We start from the raw sequence: 22,143 nt of genomic DNA, 5'->3' as shown, positions 1-22,143 counted from the left end.
ATGGAGAGAGATACAGAGAGATGAAAACAGAGGAAGAGGGAGGGTCTGTTTTTTCTATCCCTTTAACAATGGAGGGATCATCTCTGCTTATCCTCTAATCTCATCCCTTCTTTTTTCCTCTCCACCATCCTCTCTGTTATCTCTCACTCCCTGCTACCCCTCATTTACTCATCTGGAGAGGGAAAGAGGGAGCCTTTTCCTTTCACCAACCCCAATTTTTTGTCACTCCTCCATCTGTTTCCAGTCTTCCCTCCATCCTTTTTTTGCCTCTCCAGAGAAGGGATTTTGCTCTTTGGCAGCACTCACTTTTCTCTTTTCTGCCAACCAACCACTGTCCTTCTAAAATGAAACTACTGAAAGAATGATCAGCCTTTCTCTGTAGGTGAATACTCAATATATCACAAAAAAACTCTAATAAATATGACCTGAATTAAATGTAATTTACTGTATATCAGATATGTTATCCATTATCTTGCAACTGTTCCAACTTGACCTAGTTTATTGTCAAGCTCGGAAAGGGGATACCTTTTTAATCAAAACCTAATGACTTTTGAGTAATAAGAGCATCACTTTGGCAGCACTTGACTTTTGATGAGCATATATACCATTAGAAAATAGAGAACCAACACCTTTATCAACAGTTGTGTTTTCCTTCCCTCTGCAGTTATTGCTACGTGCTTAAAAATTTACCTGGTTTTAACATCAAAACGGGATGAGGAGTTTCCATAGTTCAGGATGTGAATCATCATCGAAGAAGCAACAGCACCTCTCACAGGTATTATCTAGAAAGTGCTAAATTCTCTCAAGACCCACAGATCTCTTTTTCAGCAGCTATTGTTTACTTACGGTGAAGACACAGACAACTCTGACATCATGAAACCATTAACAATGACTTCATCAGAGAATAAAGCAAAAAAGGGATGCTGGACTGGCAGGCTAGTTTGGATACTATGGAAAATAAAAATGAAAACAGATTGCTGTAATCTGCGACGACTTGAAAAATCACTTGGAGGGCAGAATTTTATCCTTCACAACATAGACAGAAGTCGCTGTAGTTTTGAAAGTGAAATGTTTTCTGATGTGATGTTTCAGCTGGGGCTGCACGGTGGACGGTAGTTAGCACCATCACCTCACAGCAAGAGGGGTCCAGGCTCAACTCCCAGCTGGGGCCTTTCTGTGTGGAGTTTGCATGTTCTCCCTGTGTATGCGTGGGTTCTCTCCAGGTACCCCAGCTTCCTCCCACTGTCTAAAAAAACATGCATGTCAGGTTAATTGACATCTCTAAAATTGTCCTAAGGAGTGTGTGTGTGGTTGTTTGTCTCGGTGTGGCCCTGTGATGGACTGACGACCTGTGCAGGGTGTACCCTGCCTCTCACCTGATGACCGCTGGGATAGGCTCCAGCCCCCCCGCGACCCGACCGACGGATTTAGCGGGTATAGAAAATGGATGGATGGATATTTCAGCTGCTCAACTGGTCAGGGCTTTGACCTATTTTTCTCCCTAAAAGTTTCCAGTAGATGACAGGTCTGCACTACAGGGGGCAGTTTAGCAGTGTGACGTGATGTAATTAGATATTACACAAGGTATGAACTTGTGATCTGAAGTCTAGCTGAAATCCCTGTGCTTATATCTTACATATGCCAGAGAAAGAAATTATATGGATTTATATTTATATGGATTTGAATGTGATTCATTGCAGTTGAGTTTAAAGCTTTACCAAACACTGTTGACTGCAGCAGTCCTGCTGTTCCCAAAACCAAGCCAAGGAAACATAGTTCTTATAGACTTAAATCAAAATCATATTTATTAACAAAACATTGTGCAAATCGCTGATATACATACACATTACTGTATTCAAAATGAGAACATTATAAAAGCAAGATAAAGAGAAAAAGATGTGGAGGAGAATTACTTGTCCATCAAGTTAGCAGTTACTTTCAGTTTCCATATTCTCAGATTTGGTAAATTACACATTTTCACTCAACAAAGGCAGCTAAAGAACCAGTGTGCAATGTCGTGTGTACCTCAGGAGTGTTCGTCTGTGCTATGTACATCGTTTCACCTGAATGGGCTCCTATTCAGGGACGCTAAAGTATGCATAATTGTATGTGTCCGAAGTACGGATGTGAGTGTCTGAGTTTGTGTCTGTGTGTGTATGTCTACGGGATTGTGTGTAGTCAAACTTTACTGTGTATTTTTTGGTACCTGTATACCACAACCCTGAGTTTATTTCTCTGTGATCAATCTTCATCTGTGAACACTATATAAGTCTACCGAATGATTGTGTGTTGTTTCTATGGGTCCTGTGTGTGTGAGTGTGTAGGTGTGTGAGTGTGACTGGGTGAGGAATGCCTGTCGACCAGCATCTCAGCGTGCTTCAGATACTGAGCTGTCCTTCTCATCACACAATCCCTTCGAACCGGATCTGGCTCTCCTGTATACACATAAAAAATGAAATCAGTGTCACTCTGTATACTCTGCTGCTGTAGTGAGCTTGCTTACATTTTTTGTCATAAAAAGAACACATTCAGTCTGGAAAATGCTCATTGGCAGCGGTGGGATTCGAACCCACGCCCCCAAAGAGACTGGAGCCTTAATCCAGCGCCTTAGACCGCTCGGCCACGCTACCACATGTACACTCATGACTCATCACTGTCAAGATGATTGAGTAAGAATGTGTGGTACCTTTGCCCTCAAAAATAGATTTGAGGGGGGTTGGGGTGGGGGTGGGGCAGAGTAACTGCAGATAACCCACCAGAGAGTTGTGACATGTTTGCAGATCAGCAGATGCACATTCTTTTGTTTGTTGAGTTCAGTTTATTTAGTGTCTGACTGACTTAATGACAAGTTCATATATGCAAATGAATGGATTCTGCTTTGACTATATGCAGTAATCTTTAGACTTTTCAGACAAGTATGAATCTATGGAGGACATGGTGCACTGAACCACAACTTCAAAGTAAAGAATGGTCCAGAACTGCAGCAAGAGAAGGGGTGAATATCTGCACACACTGTACTGACAGCAAAAAGTACATCATCAGCCTCAGCACTGGTTTCACGTGTGGTTTAATTTATGCAACTGGATGGCAGAAATAGTTTCTGATCTCATACGTGAACTATCCTCTCACTACTGGTGTTGTCATTTAGAACCAGTGACAGACAGTGACAGACACTGTCATTGTCTGTCACTGGGACCAGGGAAAGTCTGAGGAAACCTGGGACCACCGAGTGTATCTCATCTTAATTCTAAAACTCCATCAAGATAGAAAAACTCAGAAGGGTGACACTGCGTTATGGTATCGGGTGGCAGAGATTTCGATTTAACACTCTGGAGAAAACACGAAGTTTACAAGCAAACCAAAACTTGGAAGCAAAGTGATCTAGAAAAATACGTTTTTCAGACCACACAGCACGTAAAATATTTTTCTGCTCAAAGAGCACACGCTCTTTCTAGCAGTGGTGGGGTCCCAACCCATGCCCTCTGAAGAGACTCGAGCTTTAATGCAGCACCTTCAACCACTCTGCAACACAACAGGGTGACAAGAGAAGACTCAAAACCTGACTGACCTGATGAGTTATCCATTAGTGACTCCACAGATTACAGAAAGAAATACAAACATGTAAGCTATGAGCTAACAGTGCAATAGTACGTGCTCATTCATTCGTCTTAAAGTATTGGTGAAATGAAGACAGATAATGCCTTATTTAGAGGTTGTATTGTCTATGCCCTGTTCTCTCCTGTTATTTGGACATACGCAGATCTTGAGTAATCTAAATTTCTTCTGAAGGACGCAGACTTTCACCAAACTGTTATCGTTGAGTAGATGAACGTATTTTATGCTAGAAATAAGGTCCAGGTTTAAAAAAAAAAAACAGAACTTCTCCTTTAATAAAATAACAAAACAGCAGTAACGTCACATGTTTACATGTCACATTTGCTGTGTGGGGCCTGAGATTTCCCACATATGTTCGTGTTTGTGAATCAGCTGTTTAACAGCCTGGAAGCGTGTGAGCAGATGATCAATCGAGCATTCCAGCAGTAAATTTGAATGCACAATATATTTTTCATTCACAGATGGTGCATCATCACAAAGCCTGTGGTTTTTATTCTTGGATGAATGCCTTCTTGTTTTTTGTCGCTATAGCAAAAAGGCATTATGATAATCCATTTAGGGTCCAGATTTGACAGACTGCATTCAGGTAGTGTTAGATTTAAAGAAATGACAGGATTTGCTGGATCCCAGCTGTGCTGTGAAAGTCACATCCCATTTTACCCGTTTCCAAGGCATATAGTTCCCTGATCAATATTTTTGGGATATTTTATGTGTAACAGGAGAGTTGATTAACCTCATTCTGTGTCCCTCAACTCAACCACCCATCCTTTCATACACCTGGTCCCCTTCCTCACCCTGCACTCCGGTGATCAGTATGTCCACCGCTGTCCTATATCCACGAATGGCCGAATCAAACTCTCCCTCTTTCTCCCTCTCCATGGCAGCTGTCAACTCTTTGGCTGCTTGGTCCAAGTAACCCACGTCCCCCCCATCCAAACATGTCGGTGGTAATGAGAGCAATTCCGAATGGTCAGTGGAGGAATTTGATCTATCTGAAACAGAAAGGGAAAAAGCAAGGCACTTAGAATGATTCCCATTTTCTATCAATAAAGCAACAATGCTTTAAAACATTGCTAACATGAAGGAAAGAATATTGGAAGGGATTTTGTTAAAACAGAAATGGCAAACGTTGTCTGCTCCCAGCTGCTCAGATGCAATAATTTGCCAATACTTTTTGTCTGGTACAGTTGTTTACTAAAATGTTTCCAATCTGGTGCTGTCAGTCAAACGACACAAGTTAATTGCGAGTCACTTTTGGCTGTGAGGAATTGTAATCTACACTTTAAAGTATGTTCTGACATTTTTAAGAGAAATTCAAAATAAATAAAATGACAAAGAATATCTAAGTAGCAGACCAGAACCAATTTCCAGCACCTTGGAGCCAAACTACCACATAAAAATTTCACCAATGGTTTATGTGATTATGTGATGATTTTTTAAATATAATTTCCACTTTAAAGATAAATTCAGCAGAAATACTCATTCAACTGTCCTGCATTTCACAGCACAAGGTCCCCATGTGAAAATAGTACCATGTTCATAAAGCAATTTAGTCTTATAGTCACACAAGCAGGAGCCTGGTCAGTGGCAATGAAGGATGTCCATTCAGTAAGCTTGAACATTATCAAGAACTACTTATCATATTTATACCCCTCCGTCAGACATTCATCTTTGGCAAGAAGTAGAAATACTGATGGTTAAGTATTTAGAAAAAGCATTCCTTTCACTCTCTGTATTAAAATATCAAGTTTCCCTCCAAGTTTTGGAGGGAATAAAAGCACTTTTAAATGATTAGATCATCATTTATTTCTATATCACCTTGTTTATAGCAGGGATCAAAGACGGCCAAGTCATTGTCAGACAGTGGAGGAGGACCCTCATCCTTTGGGGATGGGACTGGCTCCTCTACCACAGAGTCAAACAGTGAATCAAATTCCTCCTGATTCTCTTCAGACTGGTGGTGTCTTACTGGCAGAGATGGAGCTGGATGAAAACATGGACCAAAACCTGAGAATGTTAATAAAAATTACAAAATGGAAATCACAGAGCTCCGCTAATTCTGGTAGTTGTACCCTGATCATCCAGTTCTGTATCACTAAGCTCCTTTCGTTCTTCTTCTCTTGGAGATCCTCCGATCTCGCTGTAGGCCTCAGCTGCCACTTCTGCTTCCCCCACCTCAAGGCTTAGGTTGATGCCCAGATCTTGGGGTAAAGTGGGAGCTTCTCTTCCCTCCTCCTCTTCTGCAGGTTCACAGTCTGAGGCCCTTCGCTTGGGCAGGGGGATGAGAGGGGGAGGTAGAGCCTCGGTTGAGGACAGAGGGGAGGGATCCAGAGGCCTTGTGACTTCACCTCCCTGAGAGAAGGAAAAAAAAGTGGTTACGTGGCAACAGAGTGGAGGGAACAAAAAGTCTGAATGGAAGAAAGTTTGTGGGGGAGCAACAGAGCACAGAGAAAGATCAGAAGAACAGACTAATGAGTGCTAATGCCACTTATGTGTTTAACTAAAGTTTTGCTGTGAGACTAGTTCCCCTTGCGTGCGTGCATGTCCTCACTCTGAAGAACTCCTTAAGCTGTGGACTGTTGTAGAGTGCAGGTATGCTGGTAGTAAACAGAAGCATGGATTCCGCTGCCTTCTTCCTCTCCTCAATCACAGCCTCGTCAAACCTTCCTAAAAGAGATCATGAAAATAATGAAAACACAACCAGCTAATGCTGTTCAGAATTATTGGAAAACATGGGGAAAAAACAAGTATAAATGATTCGTAAAGATGACAATATTTCTTTATTTGCACGGCTTTGCAGATTTTTTTTGCAACTGGGCCTGTGTAGCAGTCCCATCGAATAAACGAGCACTTTGACTTCTGATCAAGCTCGGCAGGATTATTCAAATCAAATATATATTGTTCACTGCTACTCTAAGTGACGACTGCTCATCAGTATCTTCTGAGTTGCTGCCTTTGTAGTTGTGTATTGCTAACTGTTAAAATTGGCTTTGTTCTTAGACATTATAAATGAAATAAGTCTCAGTACTTTTCCATATGACCTAAAGTGATCCAGGAGTAGAAAGACAAAACAATTAGGAAAGCCTGGGAAAGCAAGGGCAGATTCACACACACACATTGTTTTGGGCTGATCCAGAGAATATGACGAAGCATGTTGAACCTACTCATGTCCAATCATACTCGGTCGAATGTGAGTCCAACCTATGCAATAAGTACAGATGATAACCGGAAATCGGGGCCAGTCTGACAGACTTCCTGCGGGAGCTCTGTTCCACTGAGCCCAGCGCTGATATGGTTTGATGTGTGACTACCAATAAACACTTCATTTTCACTTGAATTACTGCGGTCCGTTCTTAAGCCTCCTACTAAAAGAACCAAATCTAACAAACCAATGAAAGATTAAGCCAGGGGCAGAAGGGGAAATGTCACAAGACTCATTACAACAACAGGCAAAACGAAACAAACTGACTGAATTCATTCTACTAACTGCATAACAAAGCTGTAAATCAATGTCTTAAACCATAGCTGCTCTGATTATGTGGAAAAAAAAAATCTGTTTTGTATGATAATAAATTGCTGTTATCTAACTAACCTCTGGAAACCACAAACCAAAAGAAATCCAGGTTAAGCAAAAATTGGCTGCTTAAAGAAGTAATCCCTACAGTCAGCCCTATCATCTTAGATATCTTATATTCTTCTCTGGCAGTTTTAAGCACGCAGTTGTGTAGCCACTGCTTAAGAAACCCAATCTGGACTCCACATCTCTACTGAACTACAGACCCATCTCTAAGCTTACCTTTCTATCTAAGACTTTGGAGAAAGTAATCTCTGCTCAGTTGATACCATTTATGAAGGATTTTAGAGGACTCCATAGCACTGAGACAGCCCGTGTTGAGGTGACAAATGAATTACGGCTTAGTGCAGATTTTCCATCTTCAGAAAATTGCCAAAATGAAGTCATTTCTTTCAACTGCGGACCTACAAAAAGTAACGCATGCTTTTGTCTACTCTCGCCTTGACTACTGTAATTCATTATACTCTGGAATTAGTCAAGGCTCCCTCTGTAATTAATTCAAAGCGATGCAGCAAGGCTCATCACTGAAAAAGTATGAACACATAACCACTGTGCTTGCTTTCCTTCACTGGCTTTCTTTTCGATTTTGTATTGATTTCACAATCTTATTGCTCAGTTTTAAAGCCTTATATGGCCTCGCCCCGAAATACATCTCAGATTAATTGACCTGGTATGTGCCCTCCTGACCACTGAGATCAATAGATAGTGCTCTTCTAGCTATTCCCGGATCACAGCCTGTGACAAAGCGAGATCAGGCTTTTTCCATTAGAGCCTCCACCTTATGGATCTCGCTGCACTCAGCCATACAACTTCTCTGGACACCTCTAAATCCCTCCATAAAACTTTCCTTGCCGGAGGGCCTTTGGTGTAGTCTGTTTATTAATTTTCATATTCTATTGCTGCTAATATGGCTGTCTATACCCTCTTTTTCTTTCATGCACTTAATGTTTGATATAAAGCACTTTGAATCGCCTTGCTGTTGAACTCTCTTTTATAGATAACTTTGCCATGCCTTTCAGCATATCCCAATTTCTGCACAACATACCAAAAACCTGTGCACGTGGAAAAGGTGGGAAGTCCTCCTGTTTTCTGAACAGGTTCCTGTGTGTGTAGGCCAGCTCTCCATGGAGCTTCTTCAGCTCTGAAAACCTCCTCCACACGACCACCTCCTTCACATCTTCTGGATGACGCTTGGACACAAACTGTACAAAGAGGAGAAAAGGAAGGTTTATTCACTAAAGATATTTCCCTTTCTTTTTGTTTACAACCTTTTCTTTTTACATATCAAATTTTGGATTATAACATGTTTAGAAACAGATCATCTGGACAGAGGAATGTCATGGTTTCATCCAGTAGCATTCCTGTCTGCACAATGTGAGGGGGGGCGGCGCAGAATCTCATGAACACAATCACAAGTTCTCCCTCGAGCTTTCACTGGGCACCACAGCTTCAATAAAAGACCCATTGTGTATTTCACCATATGGCTTCAGAGACTTTTTTACTTCACTGTTGTCTAAACGAATTAAACCCTTGTTTAAAGTGTAACAAACCAAATAATACTGTGTCGTGTATTAAAACAGAATTTTACATTATGGCAGCATATACCAAATACTCGTACAGCTTTCATCAGTAAGTACAGCATAAGTAACGTTGTTCATACAATACCCTACAGCTACAGAGGCATAAAGAGTCGAAACCAACCCTGGCTGTCACTTTGTACTCAGTGTGTCCCTTCTCGTGTGTGCGTGGGTCCGTAACCGTAAAAAAACGATAGTATTCTTCTTTCAGTTTTCGTGACATGTCCGCTGTCGGTGATAAAAGAAAAACAGCGGCACGAAGTAGAAATGTAAAAAAACCGTGGTCAGTCGCTCTGTTGTGATTCTTCAGTCCCTCCTCTCCATGGATATACTCATTTCCTGGTTGGTGACGTACCAGAATGCGTAATTACGTATGGTAGAAGCGACGCAAAGTCATTTGGTCAGATTTGTCAGTTTACAATTTCGGCAACCACATCGGCTTCTCCCATTTAAGTACGTTGATAGAGTAAAACAAACTAAATATATGACCATGAGGAAACTTATCTCTAAACACATGAACATTAGCAATGAATGGTTATTTTGTCTCACAGAAAAGGAAAATAGCAAACATTTGTTTATCAAATATTTGTTTTTGAGTTTTGAACAATAAAAAGTGTCTGAAGTTAGATGTTGTGCACGAATATTCAGAGAACTGTAATGCATGCAAGGCTGCTGCTGTGATACCTGGTGGATGGGATTCAAGTTAGTCATGCCAAACATACTCTGATAAGTTATCTTGTTATTCCTGCGCGTTTAGTTTGTCTTTATGCTCACTAAATGTAAGAACCCAATGCTTTGATTATTCTTAATCTAACTGCTTATATAAATTAACTTAACTTTGAATTTTGCACCAAATTTTGAGAAATAATGCTTAGAAATATGTGAAATTATTAACACCAGCTGCTTTTATGACCACGTAGAGCCCAAATGAATTTTCAAAAGAAATAAGACCTTTACACATGCACTCTTTTCGGATTCCAACTTGAAAAAAGTCAACATGAATGTCAATATCAAATACATATATAGTATAGTAGTGGATAAACGCTGAGGATAGCGTGTGAAAAAGTAATGTATAAATATTGTCATCAACTGATGTGTTTTTTAGCTCACGTTAGAGTTTAAAAAATGTCTTTAAAAACAGATCAAATAAACTAATATCTTTAGCAACAAAGAACACTCACAAAAATATTATATGGTTAAACATATTAAGCTGTCATTTTGATAGTCAGGTGTTAATGTACCGGATTCAAATCAGAAGTAGGTACCTTGCTGTTGGCAAAATCAATATAACTCCTACCTAAAGAATTTTATTATGAATTAAAAAAATCAAGATTAGATACAAAGGATGCTTTTAAATATGTTATAAGATGCCTTTTCCTGTTTTAGAAATGTAGTGAGAGTAAAGACCCTCTAGGGGGGGTTATAAAGTCAGGTATTGCAAAGTAAAGCAGGTTGAAAAAGAAATAAAGAGTTTCAAGTTTTAATTTATTAATTTCTTGTTTCTTGTACGGCCACAGAAAATCTGTGTTTAGACTCCTAGAAATCTCTAACGTACTCTGTATCAGACAGTAGAACTAAATGAGCAGCAGCAGACATAAGTGGATTGCTGAGGGAGTTGCAGCTGTACATATTGTGTAATGGCACCTCCAAAGCTCTTATCTACTTTCCAGCATGTCTCTATGGTAAAGCCAGAGGACTATACATGATCAATTTGATTTTGACTTTTTCAAAGTCACAGATTCATAAGGAAAGCGTGATCATGAAAATACTCAGACGATCTTTAAATTAGTGTTAAATGCTATGTAATCAAAGCTGCTTCAAGGCATATGAGTATTAGTTTATCTCAAAGCGGCTGCAGCTCAAAGGCTAGTGTTCATCAACCCTAGGGCTGCTGTCCTGTCCGGTAATTGCCTGTTAAATGGAAGGGAAAATGTGTTACAAACACAAATGAGGTAAATATTTAATCTATGGTTGCCATCATGTCTGGTTTGGTATTACCAGTGAAACTCTAACAAGCTCTGGGAGATATTACAGACTGACTGTGCTCAGGTTACAATGTTCAAATCCATGTTACTTCTTCCTTAATGTCAGCACAAAGACATATGTTATGTGAATTGTGATGAAAATAGCAGAGGATGGTTTTGATCCATTCACGTCTGGGTTATGGGCCCAGCACACTTCCGCTGCACCACTCTGATCTCCTTTGTGGTGTCAGGGCACAATAGTTTATCACTGAAGGACTCTATTCTACATTCCCCTCACAGGCAAAACACAGTCTTACATAATGTCCAGCCATTGTTCCGTGCTGGCAGAGGGAGGTGGGAGTAGTTGGGGAAATGGGGCTCAGAGAAGGGAAGAAAGCTAAAAGAGTGAGGAGAGAAATAAAATCTGAGAGTGAGAGGAGAAATGTGAACTACAGTAAAGGAATAATGCAAGCTGATCTCATGCATGTTAACAAAAGTGTTTAAGATTAACAGCAATGTGTGCAAAGTTGTATTCTGCAGTGTATCCCACATCTATAAGCATTCATATTCAGCAATTCTTTGATATGCGTTTGGCAATTTTTTATTGAGAAAATGTTTGCTTTTTCCATATTAGCTCTGCCAAATCAAATAGTTTGAGATGGAAGCTTCCCATTTTGAACAGACCCAACCTTCATTCTCATTAAGAAAGATGGGAACACATAGAGTAAAAATTTGGAGAGGTAAATACTTTAAAAACAGAAACAAATGTAGAAGGAAAGTGATTCGGAGAAAAGTTATGAAAATGTACAACAAGCAAGGCAAGGTGTGTGCAATATAAGTTATCACTACAGGTTAATGTATACCTACGATGTACAAATGCTATCAGTGGTACATAACGTGAAGAATTACACAGTATGACTCAAAGTCCAAGCGCACTCAATAAGACTTTTATTTTTTATTGCATGCACTCATAAAATGCTTCACTCCCATTTTTCTCTGTAAATTCTTGTAAAATTATCAACAACCATAGTGATCTTTTATTTTCCCACTATTCTACACAAGATGACATGTTGTCTACATGTTCTATTGACTCGACATCTGCCAGGAAAATATGTTCCAACTTGTTGAAAAGCTGAACAAATCAATAAATGGACACCTGAGCATTATTCCCTTTTTAGATGATATCAAAGCACTGCTTCCCCGAGGTTCGATTGTTCATTCTGTGAGAGCACATTGCAGGGAGCCTGAAACAATGACATGAAAGCATGAGTCCTTAGCAAAACTGGTCTGAACCGGTCCAGGTCTGCTTTCCTCTGCCGCGCTGATCTTTTTTTTTTTTCTTCCTCTTTTTCATCAAGCGAACGCCGTCTGACAAAATAAACTCTCTCACAGAGGATCAGACATGAAACTATTGTGTCTCAGTGTGTATGTGCATTGGTGTGTGAGTGCATACCTCTCAGTACTTCTAAAGTGCATTTAAAGCACAGCCTAAACTTTGTGTTACTACCGTCCACTCTGTGGACTTGGCTTGAAATAAATTGTTTGTGCATTACACTTTTCACTTCCTCAGTTTCAGTGCAGTTTCACACGAAACCTGACAGTTTGCCAATGACGGCTCAAAGATTGTAAATGACACTTTCTGGGCTCCAAAATTAGTGAATGCCTTCATCTTCCTTTCAGAGTCACAGAGTGCCTACCTTTTGCTTTATGTGAGACGATAAGGCATCTTCAGAAATAGTAAATCTACTTCATTTTAAAATCTCAACAATAATTACACGCCTATGTTTTCCTTTGTAAATTGTAACATGCTTATTTTTTGCATACATGAACCTGTCTCAAGTTTGGTTTTGCATTTGCAACATCCCTTAAAAGGAGGCATGACGAGGTAGATGGTTACGTTACCCTGTTTCTATGGACAACAAATCCTATACTGTCTAACAACTTTTCACCTTTTTCTACTTTTCTGTGATTCCCAGTTGGTTAGATGGAGGCATGCAACAATACATGGTTATGGTTAGAGATGGAATCATGTGTTTAAGCTTTTGCCCAATACAAAACAACAAGCAGTAAAAAACCTTACTATACCACAATTCCATCTCCTTTATTGTGACACTACTACATTTCGGATATGTGGACAGTCATATGACTTATTTATGTGAGACTGAGCTCCCAGTTTTGTTTCACTTGTTCAAACCTACTTGAATATGTTCACTCAGCACAGTTTTTCTGTTACTGCAGCAAGTGTCTGTGAAACTGTGACCCTGAACTACAACTGTAGTGTAATGTAAAGAAAAGACAGCTGTTTTTCCCTCCTTTCCTCGGTGAAAGTAGGTATGCAGGCTTGCAGACTAATCTCCTCTCCTGCCGAAGGCTGAAAGAATCATCAGAATCTGCACAATAGAAAAGGTAGGAGGAGGATTTGTTAACCAGCTTCTTCCATGAATCTCTCCTCATAGCTTGTCAGTAAATTTGTTGCTCATCCTAAACAACTGATTCAGTTTCACAAGGTGTAAATTGCTGCTTGCATGTTTTTTTAGTTTGTCCCGTAAGAACTGGTTGTATCTGACATGAAGACTCTGCAGGGTTGAGACAACAGGGGGAGGCACATATACAGTTGCTATAGCTCAGGGCTGTGTTGCCATTAATAACTGCAAATTTTTTGTTCCACCCTCAACTCACAAACATGTTTACATATCCCTGCTTCTTCCTGACTCTCTGTTTGCCCTTTCCCCTCATTTCACTAACTCCTCCCTCCATCTTACTCTTGATTCCGAATGTGGCCACTCCTCCCTCCGTCTTCATCTTTCCCTGTTTTTCCCAAACTTCTGTCCCTTCAACGCCAGTGCGGGAAATATGAGGAAAATAGAGAAAGGGTGGTGAATGGTAGAGAAACAGAGAGTCGCCATAGTATTTCCCTCTCGGCTATCACCCACGGATCAGTGTTTACTCCAGTCAGCACTCAACAGCCTTGTGACAACCTGACTCTGCACGCACGTGAGCAACAGGCTGAGATAGCAAGAGAACCAGATGGCGTCTCGGGGGTTTGTGTACAGTGAAGACAGAGAGGTTCATAAGCACGTGTGTTCACACAGTTTTGTTGACGTCTCAACAAAGAAGCACAGCTGCAAAATGTACACAACACCCATACTTTCTTCTTGGAAATACATAAATGGTAAATGGTCATCATCAAGTGTAATTTGTTCTGTTTCAAGCCATACATTTCTGAAACAGAGGCATCATGTTGAGACAACTTTAGGTTATGGAAGGTTGTAATGTCTCTTTTTCAAAAATAGGCACACAGCTGCAAATGGGTCTGCTTCTGCTTAGGATTTAGCCAAGACCCAAATACAGACAGATAATAGAAGTCATTGTGAATGTAGCAAGAGTAACCTAAATCTTGAACAACAGATAAATCTACAGTTTTTCATATTCTGTGTGGTAAGAACAAAAAGTTACCTTCAGAACATTCATTAAATTATTACCGTTAATACATTATTACTGTAACCAAACTAACTATGATTAAAATGCTGTCAGAGCAGTTTATGCAATCACTCAGAATTAAACAAAATATGAACATTTAGTTTTACTCTAAATTAAAGCTGAACAAAAACATGTGCACAGGGCAAGCACTCACTTGCATTGATACAGTCACATGGAAGTAAAGTGGTGGGGCCTGTTCCTGCAGTTTCTGCCACTACATAAAAATGTTAACATGTCATGTAAGAGAGAGAAAAAGACAATAGGTTGACTGGTAAGGTACAAGATACAGATATACTGTAAATGTATAAATGTTGGGAAGTCAGAGGCAACAACAAGATACTATTGAAATTAAAGAGCAGGGACATCACTGATATCATTCTGCTTTTAATCATGAAAACCTTTAATCATTGCCTATTGCTTTTTTTCATGAGAAACTCTGTGAGCCAGCAGATGCAATCAGGAAAGGTATACCTTACCATTCGAAAGCTGTCACTGATAACACTGAAACAAAGAAAAACTCCCAAGAATAATGATATTTTAAACAGATCTTACCGTAAATCCAAGCATTCAGCCTGACAGTGTTCAGCTAAGTGCAAACCGCATATTGTTTGTTTTATACTGGGATTGTGTTGCTGTTTTTCTAAAAGGCCTGCTGTTACTGTAACTCTATGAAGACTAACAGCAGCTGGGAAATGCTTTGGAGCACAAACAGTGACAGGGGGATGTTGCTTTTCACATTAGATCACCAACATTGTCTGTGATCTACTATAAATCACATCACTACAATATGGCCTCAACAGATTTTCCCATGAAAATAAACAGCAGCAAAATCATGGGCAAAAGGTTTTTTTTTACAATGAGAACTGACATCTTATTTTATACCCTTACAGAGGAACGTCTACTGCTGCTCTTAAACTTTATCAAGAGAAGGAGAGAAAACCTTAAAACCATCCAAGTTCAATTATGGCTAAAGTGTGACCATGTCTTGCATCTTAGTGAATGGTTATTACCTTTTAATCAAAGAAAAGGTGGAGCAAATAAGGTCTTGAAAAGCAGAACAGTGGGAGGTTTTGGATAGATTGTCAGGGTTAGATTAGATCAGTGAGGAACAGAGAAGCAATTTCTATGTGGGGAAGGTTTAAAGCCTTTCAAGGATCACTATGTAATCATTAAATCAGTTAGCTTGAAATTGATAACATTATCTTCAAGAAGATTTTGCATCATTTAACTGATTTCTGCATTTTTACTTAACTGTTTTCACCAAAATTTGTAGTGTTGCAAGTCAGACAATGTAAACGCCATGTTCTGTACAGTTTGTTCCCAAACACTTATTCAAATGTGAGGGTTTGGGAAGGAGAACAACAAATAACTTCTGCACTGATCATATGAATACAACTTTGCGTTCATACATTTAAAGCTAATTATATTCTTCTTCGAATAATCGTTTGTAATTTAATATTTGTTTGTCCGTTTGTGCTTTCTTGGAAGAGATTAAAAAAAAGGAGAGAAACATGATTGGTTCTTTTTTTTGTAGGCGGGGATACCGGTAAGCTACAAATACACACTCAGCGCCTTTCCGACAGATTAGTACCGACCAAGAGATATAAAACCCACACACGCGCGCAATAAAATCGGAAGGATTATACATCATATTTAACAGGTAAGCCTGAATTTACTAAATTAAGTCTGCTGTTACAGAGCATCTATCAGGTTAGCTGGAAATTGTTTAATATTACAGAGTCACGCGGAGACAGGGAAGCTTGTGAACAGCACGCGCAACATGACGTAGTGATGGTCTCGATTTCATCATCTTTGAATAAGACAAATTACACGATGTCGGGCTGTTGTTTAGGATTGTTGGTCGTGTCAAATTATTTAAAAAAAAACTGGATTCACTTCTACAAAGTTCGAACAGGTTTTACAGTTTCTGTAGTTCTTTCGTTTGTTTGTTTGATATTAAGATGAGCCAGAACAGAAAATGCCGGTTGACTGTTACTTCCGGTAGAACAAATACCATTGTCTGTAAAAGGAGAAAAAAAGTTGTGCTGAGACTGGCCATGAAGCGAGGCATAATTAAGACTAAGTTTATCCTCGTAAGAATCCCAACATAAGAAAAGCGGTTTTTGGTTTTTAATAAATCTGTTGCATTCTTATTGTGAAAGTTGCGAATACATTTCCGCTAATTTTTGTAAAGCTGCTTCATAGCGGCTGTTAAAACGTACATTTGATGACGTGTATCACCATAACCAAACTACACGCACTACAACGTAGCTGAAGTTAATTCAGAAGATGTTTTCTTAATTTAAAGAACTTCCTGTCAAAATTCAGACTTTAAGATAACCGTCAGTTAAACTTAAAAATGGGCAGTTGCTAGGTTTCATCAACGACAACAACCCTTCATATTCAGGCGTTGATGTATGTAACAATGCTAGACTCAAAATTTGTCCGAGTTCCGTGGGCCAGAACTCTGGTCAGGTTTCCACTCTATTATTATTATTATTATTATTATTATTTTATTTTTTTCTTCTTCTTTTAAAATATTTTATGTTGCCCTTCCTGACCCTTAGTTAATGTTTTTCTCTTGTTTGTCCTTATAAAATCAGATCGAAACATGAATAAGGACACAGAGATCGACATGGAGGAAGTGAAGCTCAATGAGCTGGACCCTGAGAAGCAGCCCATGACGGGTGACGGCCAGGCTGCGGGTGGTGAGAAGAATGGCAGCGTCAAGCTGAAGGTCCCTGAAGATGAGGTCGCATTCACTGGCCTCTCCAAAGAGGAGCTGATGAAGGTCGCTGGCACTCCAGGGTAAGGGCTAACAACCGTTCTACAAATATGGTGTCTGTTTTTGGGTGTGGATTAGAAATTAGGATAAGACAAAAAAAATTCCAAACCCTGTACTAATTTTGTTTGTATAGATGGGTGCGAACCCGCTGGGTGCTACTTGTCCTGTTTTGGTTGGGCTGGGTCGGCATGCTGGCTGGAGCCATTGTGATTATAGTCCAGGCCCCACGTTGCAAACCCATCCCTGAAATGAACTGGTGGAATGAAGGACCCATCTACCAGATCTCTGACCTTGAGGCCTTTTCTGGAGGAATGGAAGGTAAAGTGTATTTTAGCTTAAGAATGAATACAGCACATATCCCTTTTTGTAGTGACTATATCGTTCTTATTCCTCTTATTTGGCTCACACTGATTCACATTTGAGAGGTCCTGTGACAGTCTTGGGTTGCCTTGGCTCTGCATGGCCTGCATCAGCTACTTTGATAGCAAACTGCTGACTAGGCCAGCACAGAACGACCGAAGGCCAAGAGGACATAGGAATGTACGAGTCATTTCTTTCATATCTCATATGGGTTTAAGGTTCAGTTGAGCTCTTACTATTCAGGTTACTAGTATTTAACTTTTATTTTTCCCTGTTGCTACAGTCAGTGCTTTTAGAGACAAGTAGGAAGGACGGAATGTCCTTTCCTAAATCTAATTGGTAGGGGGCACTTAGGTTTCCAACAGGTTTTTGGAAGCGCTCCAAATACAGCACGTGACTTGGCATTGTCTTCACATAAATGACCTACTTGTGCTAAGAGCTCAAATGGCCACCAGAGGGTGTGGATAGGATCCTTCACGTGCTTCAGCCTTAAGGCAATACTTGCCTAAAAGTGAAGAGCACTCACCCCCGTACTTGTTTTATGCTTTGCTGTAACCTAAAGCATGTCTTCCCAGCCCTTCGCCCTCTATCCATTAACCCTCAGACCCTGCTACATTTCACACATCAGTTCTAGTTTGCTTTTGTCTGATGTGAAATTCACACTTGTATATCATTTCCTTCTTCTGTCTCTGCCCTTCATTAATTTATTGTTTCTTTACTAGGTGTTGAGGCAAAGTTGGATGACATGTCTCAGCTGAAGGTGAAAGCCCTGGTTCTCGGTCCTTTTCACACTGTCCAGGCTGACCAACCAAGCAGTCTTAATCTTAAAGAAATCAACCCAACTTTTGGCTCAAAGCAAACTCTGGAAGCTTTGATGGGAAAAGCACACAAGAAGGGTGGGTTATTTTAAACATGAGATCAGCTTCCCGCCTTTATATAGGCTCAGACCTTATGAATTGCACGTGCGGGACTTATTTATAGTTTGAAACACCAGAGCTTCTCTGCTCCTGCTCAACATGAGATGTAAGCAAGTCTTTCTCTCCTCTTTCCCACAGGCATTTCTGTGGTGCTTGACCTGACTCCAAACTTCCTGGGAACTAATCCATGGTTCGGTATCAATGATGACGAGATTATAGAGAAAGTCCAGGTAGATAATTGTACATTAATAAACATCATCATTATTTTACCCACGTTAAAACAAACAAAAAAAAGCTTGAAATGGCTACAATAATCACGTGCTGTTGTCCTTTCTCTGAATGCATTCGTGAACTAGTCTTAATGCTGTAACTGAAGTGCTCATGCTCTCTTCCAGGCTGCAGCAGTGTACTGGCTGAATTTGGGTGTGGATGGCATCAAAGTGTCTGACCTGTCGTTTGCCTCCGAGTTGGCCAATTGGTCAAAACTGCGGGAAGCTGTCCAGGGCAACCGCACTGAGCAAACCAGACCGAGGTAAATGTGGTTACCATTTTCTGACTTCCTGTGGTTGTGTTGAGGATTTTCACCCTCAAAACTTTTGAATAAAATTTGAATACCTACAGATAGTGAGATGCATCACTGATTACCCATAGGAATCTCAATTTGACATTTTGTGGCTGCAAGTGAAGTTCCTTTTTTTTTTTTTTTTTTTTTTTTTAAAACAACAAAAAAAAAACTGATTTTAAGCTTTGAAGTTGTAGAGCTTGTTTTTCTTGGAAAGTAGATTTTCCAAAGCATCCGTAAAATGAAAACTGACAGGACTGCTTCCTTGGGAGCGTGGAGATCAAAGACATTCCAGTGTGTGGGGTTTTGTGAAGGCAGGTCAGCTGGAAAGGGAACCACAGGCCTGTCCTGGCTTCACAGTCCTGAAAAAGCGACACCCTGCGGGTGGTTTTTTTGTATGACAACTTTTTAAAATCTGATTCCAGCATTGTGTATTATCCAGTTAGACTTATAATATATGCTCTGATAGAACTTAATCTTGAATTTTCAACTGGCTGAAACTGATCTCTGTGGTGTAACACATTTTCCTCCCTGTTCCCTTGCTGTGAAGTGACTGACTTGACCCTGCTCTCTCCCACAGGGCTCTGATGGGTGTGGTTGAAAATATTTCGGCACCAGAAGTGTCTCAGCTGGTCAATTCCTCTGGTGTTGATCTAGTCCTGTCTGACCTGCTCAGCAGCAAAAACGAAGGTAGGCTGGAGTGTCCAGTTCGTCCTGCCATACTTTTACAATTGCGTCTATTAAAAAAAATCTGTTTGTTGCCACCACTGGTTGTTGAGTTTGGATTATTTGATTTGCTGCTATGCAGGTGTGGAGCGCATCAGGGACATGGACACCCTTCATTCTCAGCAGAGAAGTATGGCCTGGGGACTCGGTGCCAGCAACCGGGCTCATTTGTCTAAGCAGGCTTCGGGCCTGATTCGTCTCTACCAGCTTCTGCTGTTCACCATGCCTGGAACACCAGTATTTACCTATGGAGATGAAATTGGTCTTGAGGCAGAAGTAAGCTATTTAAATAAAAAAAAAAGAAGAAAAAAGTAAATGTTTCAACAGCTGTTCATCTTTTACACGATGTAACCTTATATTTTTGTTTTTCACTCCCCCAGGGTGCAGAATCACCAAAAATGGTTTGGGATGTAGAGAAGGAACCTTCCAAAGAGGCTGCTGAGGTAAGTGTGTTCACTCAAACTTGCGATGTGGAGTTGGGAACCTTTTGCAACAAATGTTTGCATTCACAGTCAGTCATAAAATTACTTGCTCCTCACATTTGCAGGGTAATCGTACAGAGCATGCTGCTGTGAGAAAGTGGTTCAGATCCCTCAGTGACCTGCGAGGCAAAGAGCGCTCCCTCCTTCACGGCGACTACTACTCTCTTTACTCCTCTCCCTCATCCCTCGCTTTCCTGCGTTTATGGGACCAGAGTGACAGGTACATAACAGCTGTCAACTGGGGAGACAAAGCCGAGACGCTGAAACTCTCACTGAAACCTACAGGCAAGTTGCAGTTTGACAGAAAAATTGAGTTATTGTGCCACATGTAAAGTGAACAACATGGTGCTTGTGTTCTGCTCTTCGTGTAACATGATAAACTTTGTTCCTACAGAGGGAGTAGAGCTGCCAGAGACGGCGAAGGTGAAGTCATCAACAGATGAAAACCTGGTGGAGGAGTCATCCATCAGCCTAGACAGCCTCACTCTAGGACCTGGACAAGCGGTCCTCCTGCTGTTTCCCTTTATGAGCTAAAGGTGGCGCCAAACCATAAGATTAGATTTGTTCTCTGGAAGATGCTCAATTTAGTCCTTACCATCAGGATTAAGATCACATATTTAAAAGATGAATTAATGTAGTAACACAACATTAACTGGGTACAGAAAGTTGGCTCGTGTCTTTTTATTTTTATCTTCTAATTTTTCTAACCTTGTTTTTGGTGCAAGAAAAGATGCAGTCACTTTAGATCTGCACTCATCAGATGAGTTTTTCTCTTCTTTTATTGTTGACTTTTCAAAGTCTAAACGTTTGAAAGACATTCCATTGTTCTTTGGGCATTCCTTAACAGTCCTGTTTTCTTTTATCAGTCTTTTTTTTTTTTTTTTTTTTAAAAAAGACAGTGTTTTAGTGACTGTTTCACCAGTGGATTTCTTTTTGTTTTTATTTCCAGTGAAATGCAAACGTGGGGGAAAAAAAATTCAACTTTGAACATGTGTGACCCAAGCTTGTCAAGAATACTGAGCTGAAAGTGAATAAACCAGTCTGTACTGACTCTTGTGTGCTCTTCATCTTTTGTGTTATCGGAGTTTGCTCTGTTGAAGCGGCAGATAATATCTGAGATGTTATCTGCTCTCAGTATATACAGGTGTGTGTGAAATTGTGTCACAGATGTTAAGAGGAAGCGCATCTGTATTATCACCACCCTAAGATTCAGAGGCGTTATCGGTATATTTGATCAACACTTAGTATCTCTAAATTCTTCTTAACACTTCTTCGTGGCTGAAAATTACCATGTTTTTGCAGAGTCTTTATTTTCTAAAATATTAACAGAAAAAGGTCACTCTTCAGGAGAACTTGAAATGCATTTAATACATCAGAAAAACTGGAGATTTCCAGCATGTTCTGCAACGGTCTCAATTCTCCTAGATTTAGTGCGTTTATTTATTTATTTTTTGTGATGTTACCCTGATTTATCAATAAAACCAGGTGAATATACAGAGATGCTAACGCTTCATCTATACTCGGTATAATAACTGAGGGTTTCTTTTTTTTTAATTATTAATGACAAATGGTTCATTGGAACATACTTTTAGACATTGAAAACCAATGTTTTTTTTGTTTTTTTTAAAAAGGTAGCATGTCTGATTAATTTCTCCATCGTGATGGCTGAAAAGCCAGACTCAGCTTTTTGTTTGTTTGTCAGACTGAGAAGATGAAGGAAAAAAATGAAGCACTTTCTTTAATCTTTCCGAAAAGGATCCGATCTCTCGTATTTACTACCGATGAGTACAATTAGAATGGTGCAGAGGGAGATCAAAACGGAGAACAAGAGGATTACAGCTACTGTTATCCATCACGTTACTGCATCATTAAAAACCGTCTTTGTGGTTTCTCTTTTCATTGGCCAGTCATCGTATGTATTTCAATGTTTGTGTGAAAAGAAGCACGGCAATACCTCGTTTGGCGACCCCTGGAAACCACGCTTCACATGAAATAAAAAGGTTTGAAAACTAAACACTGGTTAGATATTGGGGTTTGATTATTTTCTTTACATTTGAACTACTTAGTTTAGAAAACCCTGGACGAACTGCTACTTTAACCC

General features: G+C 40.0%; 2 protein-coding genes and 1 non-coding gene across 3 annotated transcripts; 1 reads left to right on the top strand and 2 right to left on the bottom strand.

Moving 5' to 3' along the window:
- Positions 1-1,822: 1,822 nt before the first annotated feature.
- On the bottom strand, positions 1,823-9,101 carry snx15 (sorting nexin 15). Its single transcript, XM_075450736.1, has 7 exons — positions 8,891-9,101; positions 8,235-8,391; positions 6,167-6,282; positions 5,688-5,967; positions 5,434-5,598; positions 4,410-4,607; positions 1,823-2,435 (listed from the first exon to the last, which is right to left on the bottom strand). Exons 1-7 carry the CDS (start codon positions 8,987-8,989, stop codon positions 2,296-2,298), a joined length of 1,155 nt encoding a protein of 384 aa, XP_075306851.1. The 5' UTR covers positions 8,990-9,101; the 3' UTR covers positions 1,823-2,295.
- trnal-aag (transfer RNA leucine (anticodon AAG)) lies at positions 2,549-2,630 on the bottom strand. The gene has a single exon. It is a non-coding gene; the product is annotated as a tRNA-Leu (tRNA).
- Positions 9,102-15,759: 6,658 nt separating the features above from the next.
- On the top strand, positions 15,760-21,093 carry LOC142368991 (amino acid transporter heavy chain SLC3A2-like). The gene is made up of 11 exons (XM_075451210.1): positions 15,760-15,870; positions 16,814-17,018; positions 17,129-17,313; positions 18,078-18,251; positions 18,411-18,502; positions 18,668-18,804; positions 19,415-19,524; positions 19,643-19,836; positions 19,941-20,003; positions 20,108-20,327; positions 20,437-21,093. The coding sequence occupies exons 2-11, from the start codon at positions 16,822-16,824 to the stop codon at positions 20,574-20,576; spliced, it is 1,512 nt and encodes a 503-aa protein (XP_075307325.1). The 5' UTR covers positions 15,760-15,870; positions 16,814-16,821; the 3' UTR covers positions 20,577-21,093.
- Positions 21,094-22,143: the final 1,050 nt, after the last annotated feature.

This window comes from Odontesthes bonariensis, chromosome 19 (genome assembly GCF_027942865.1).
Source record: "Odontesthes bonariensis isolate fOdoBon6 chromosome 19, fOdoBon6.hap1, whole genome shotgun sequence".
Lineage (NCBI taxonomy): Eukaryota > Metazoa > Chordata > Actinopteri > Atheriniformes > Atherinopsidae > Odontesthes > Odontesthes bonariensis.
The sequence above is the reverse complement of the archived record's forward strand: the minus strand, read 5'-3'. Positions and strand labels throughout refer to the sequence as shown.

Bases quoted from the DNA above. Each gene is read 5' to 3' on its own strand.
- snx15 (XM_075450736.1), bottom strand. From the start codon at position 8,989: ATGTCACGAAAACTGAAAGAAGAATACTATCGTTTTTTTACGGTTACG. The intron at 6,283-8,234 runs GTATGTTGTGCA...GATCTCTTTTAG, and splicing joins TCCACGTGCACAGGTTTTTG to GAAGGTTTGACGAGGCTGTG. The intron at 2,436-4,409 runs GTGAGGAAGGGG...ATGTGTATACAG, and splicing joins ACTGATCACCGGAGTGCAGG to GAGAGCCAGATCCGGTTCGA.
- LOC142368991 (XM_075451210.1), top strand. From the start codon at position 16,822: ATGAATAAGGACACAGAGATCGACATGGAGGAAGTGAAGCTCAATGAG. The intron at 18,252-18,410 runs GTGGGTTATTTT...TCTTTCCCACAG, and splicing joins GGGAAAAGCACACAAGAAGG to GCATTTCTGTGGTGCTTGAC. The intron at 18,503-18,667 runs GTAGATAATTGT...GCTCTCTTCCAG, and splicing joins AGATTATAGAGAAAGTCCAG to GCTGCAGCAGTGTACTGGCT.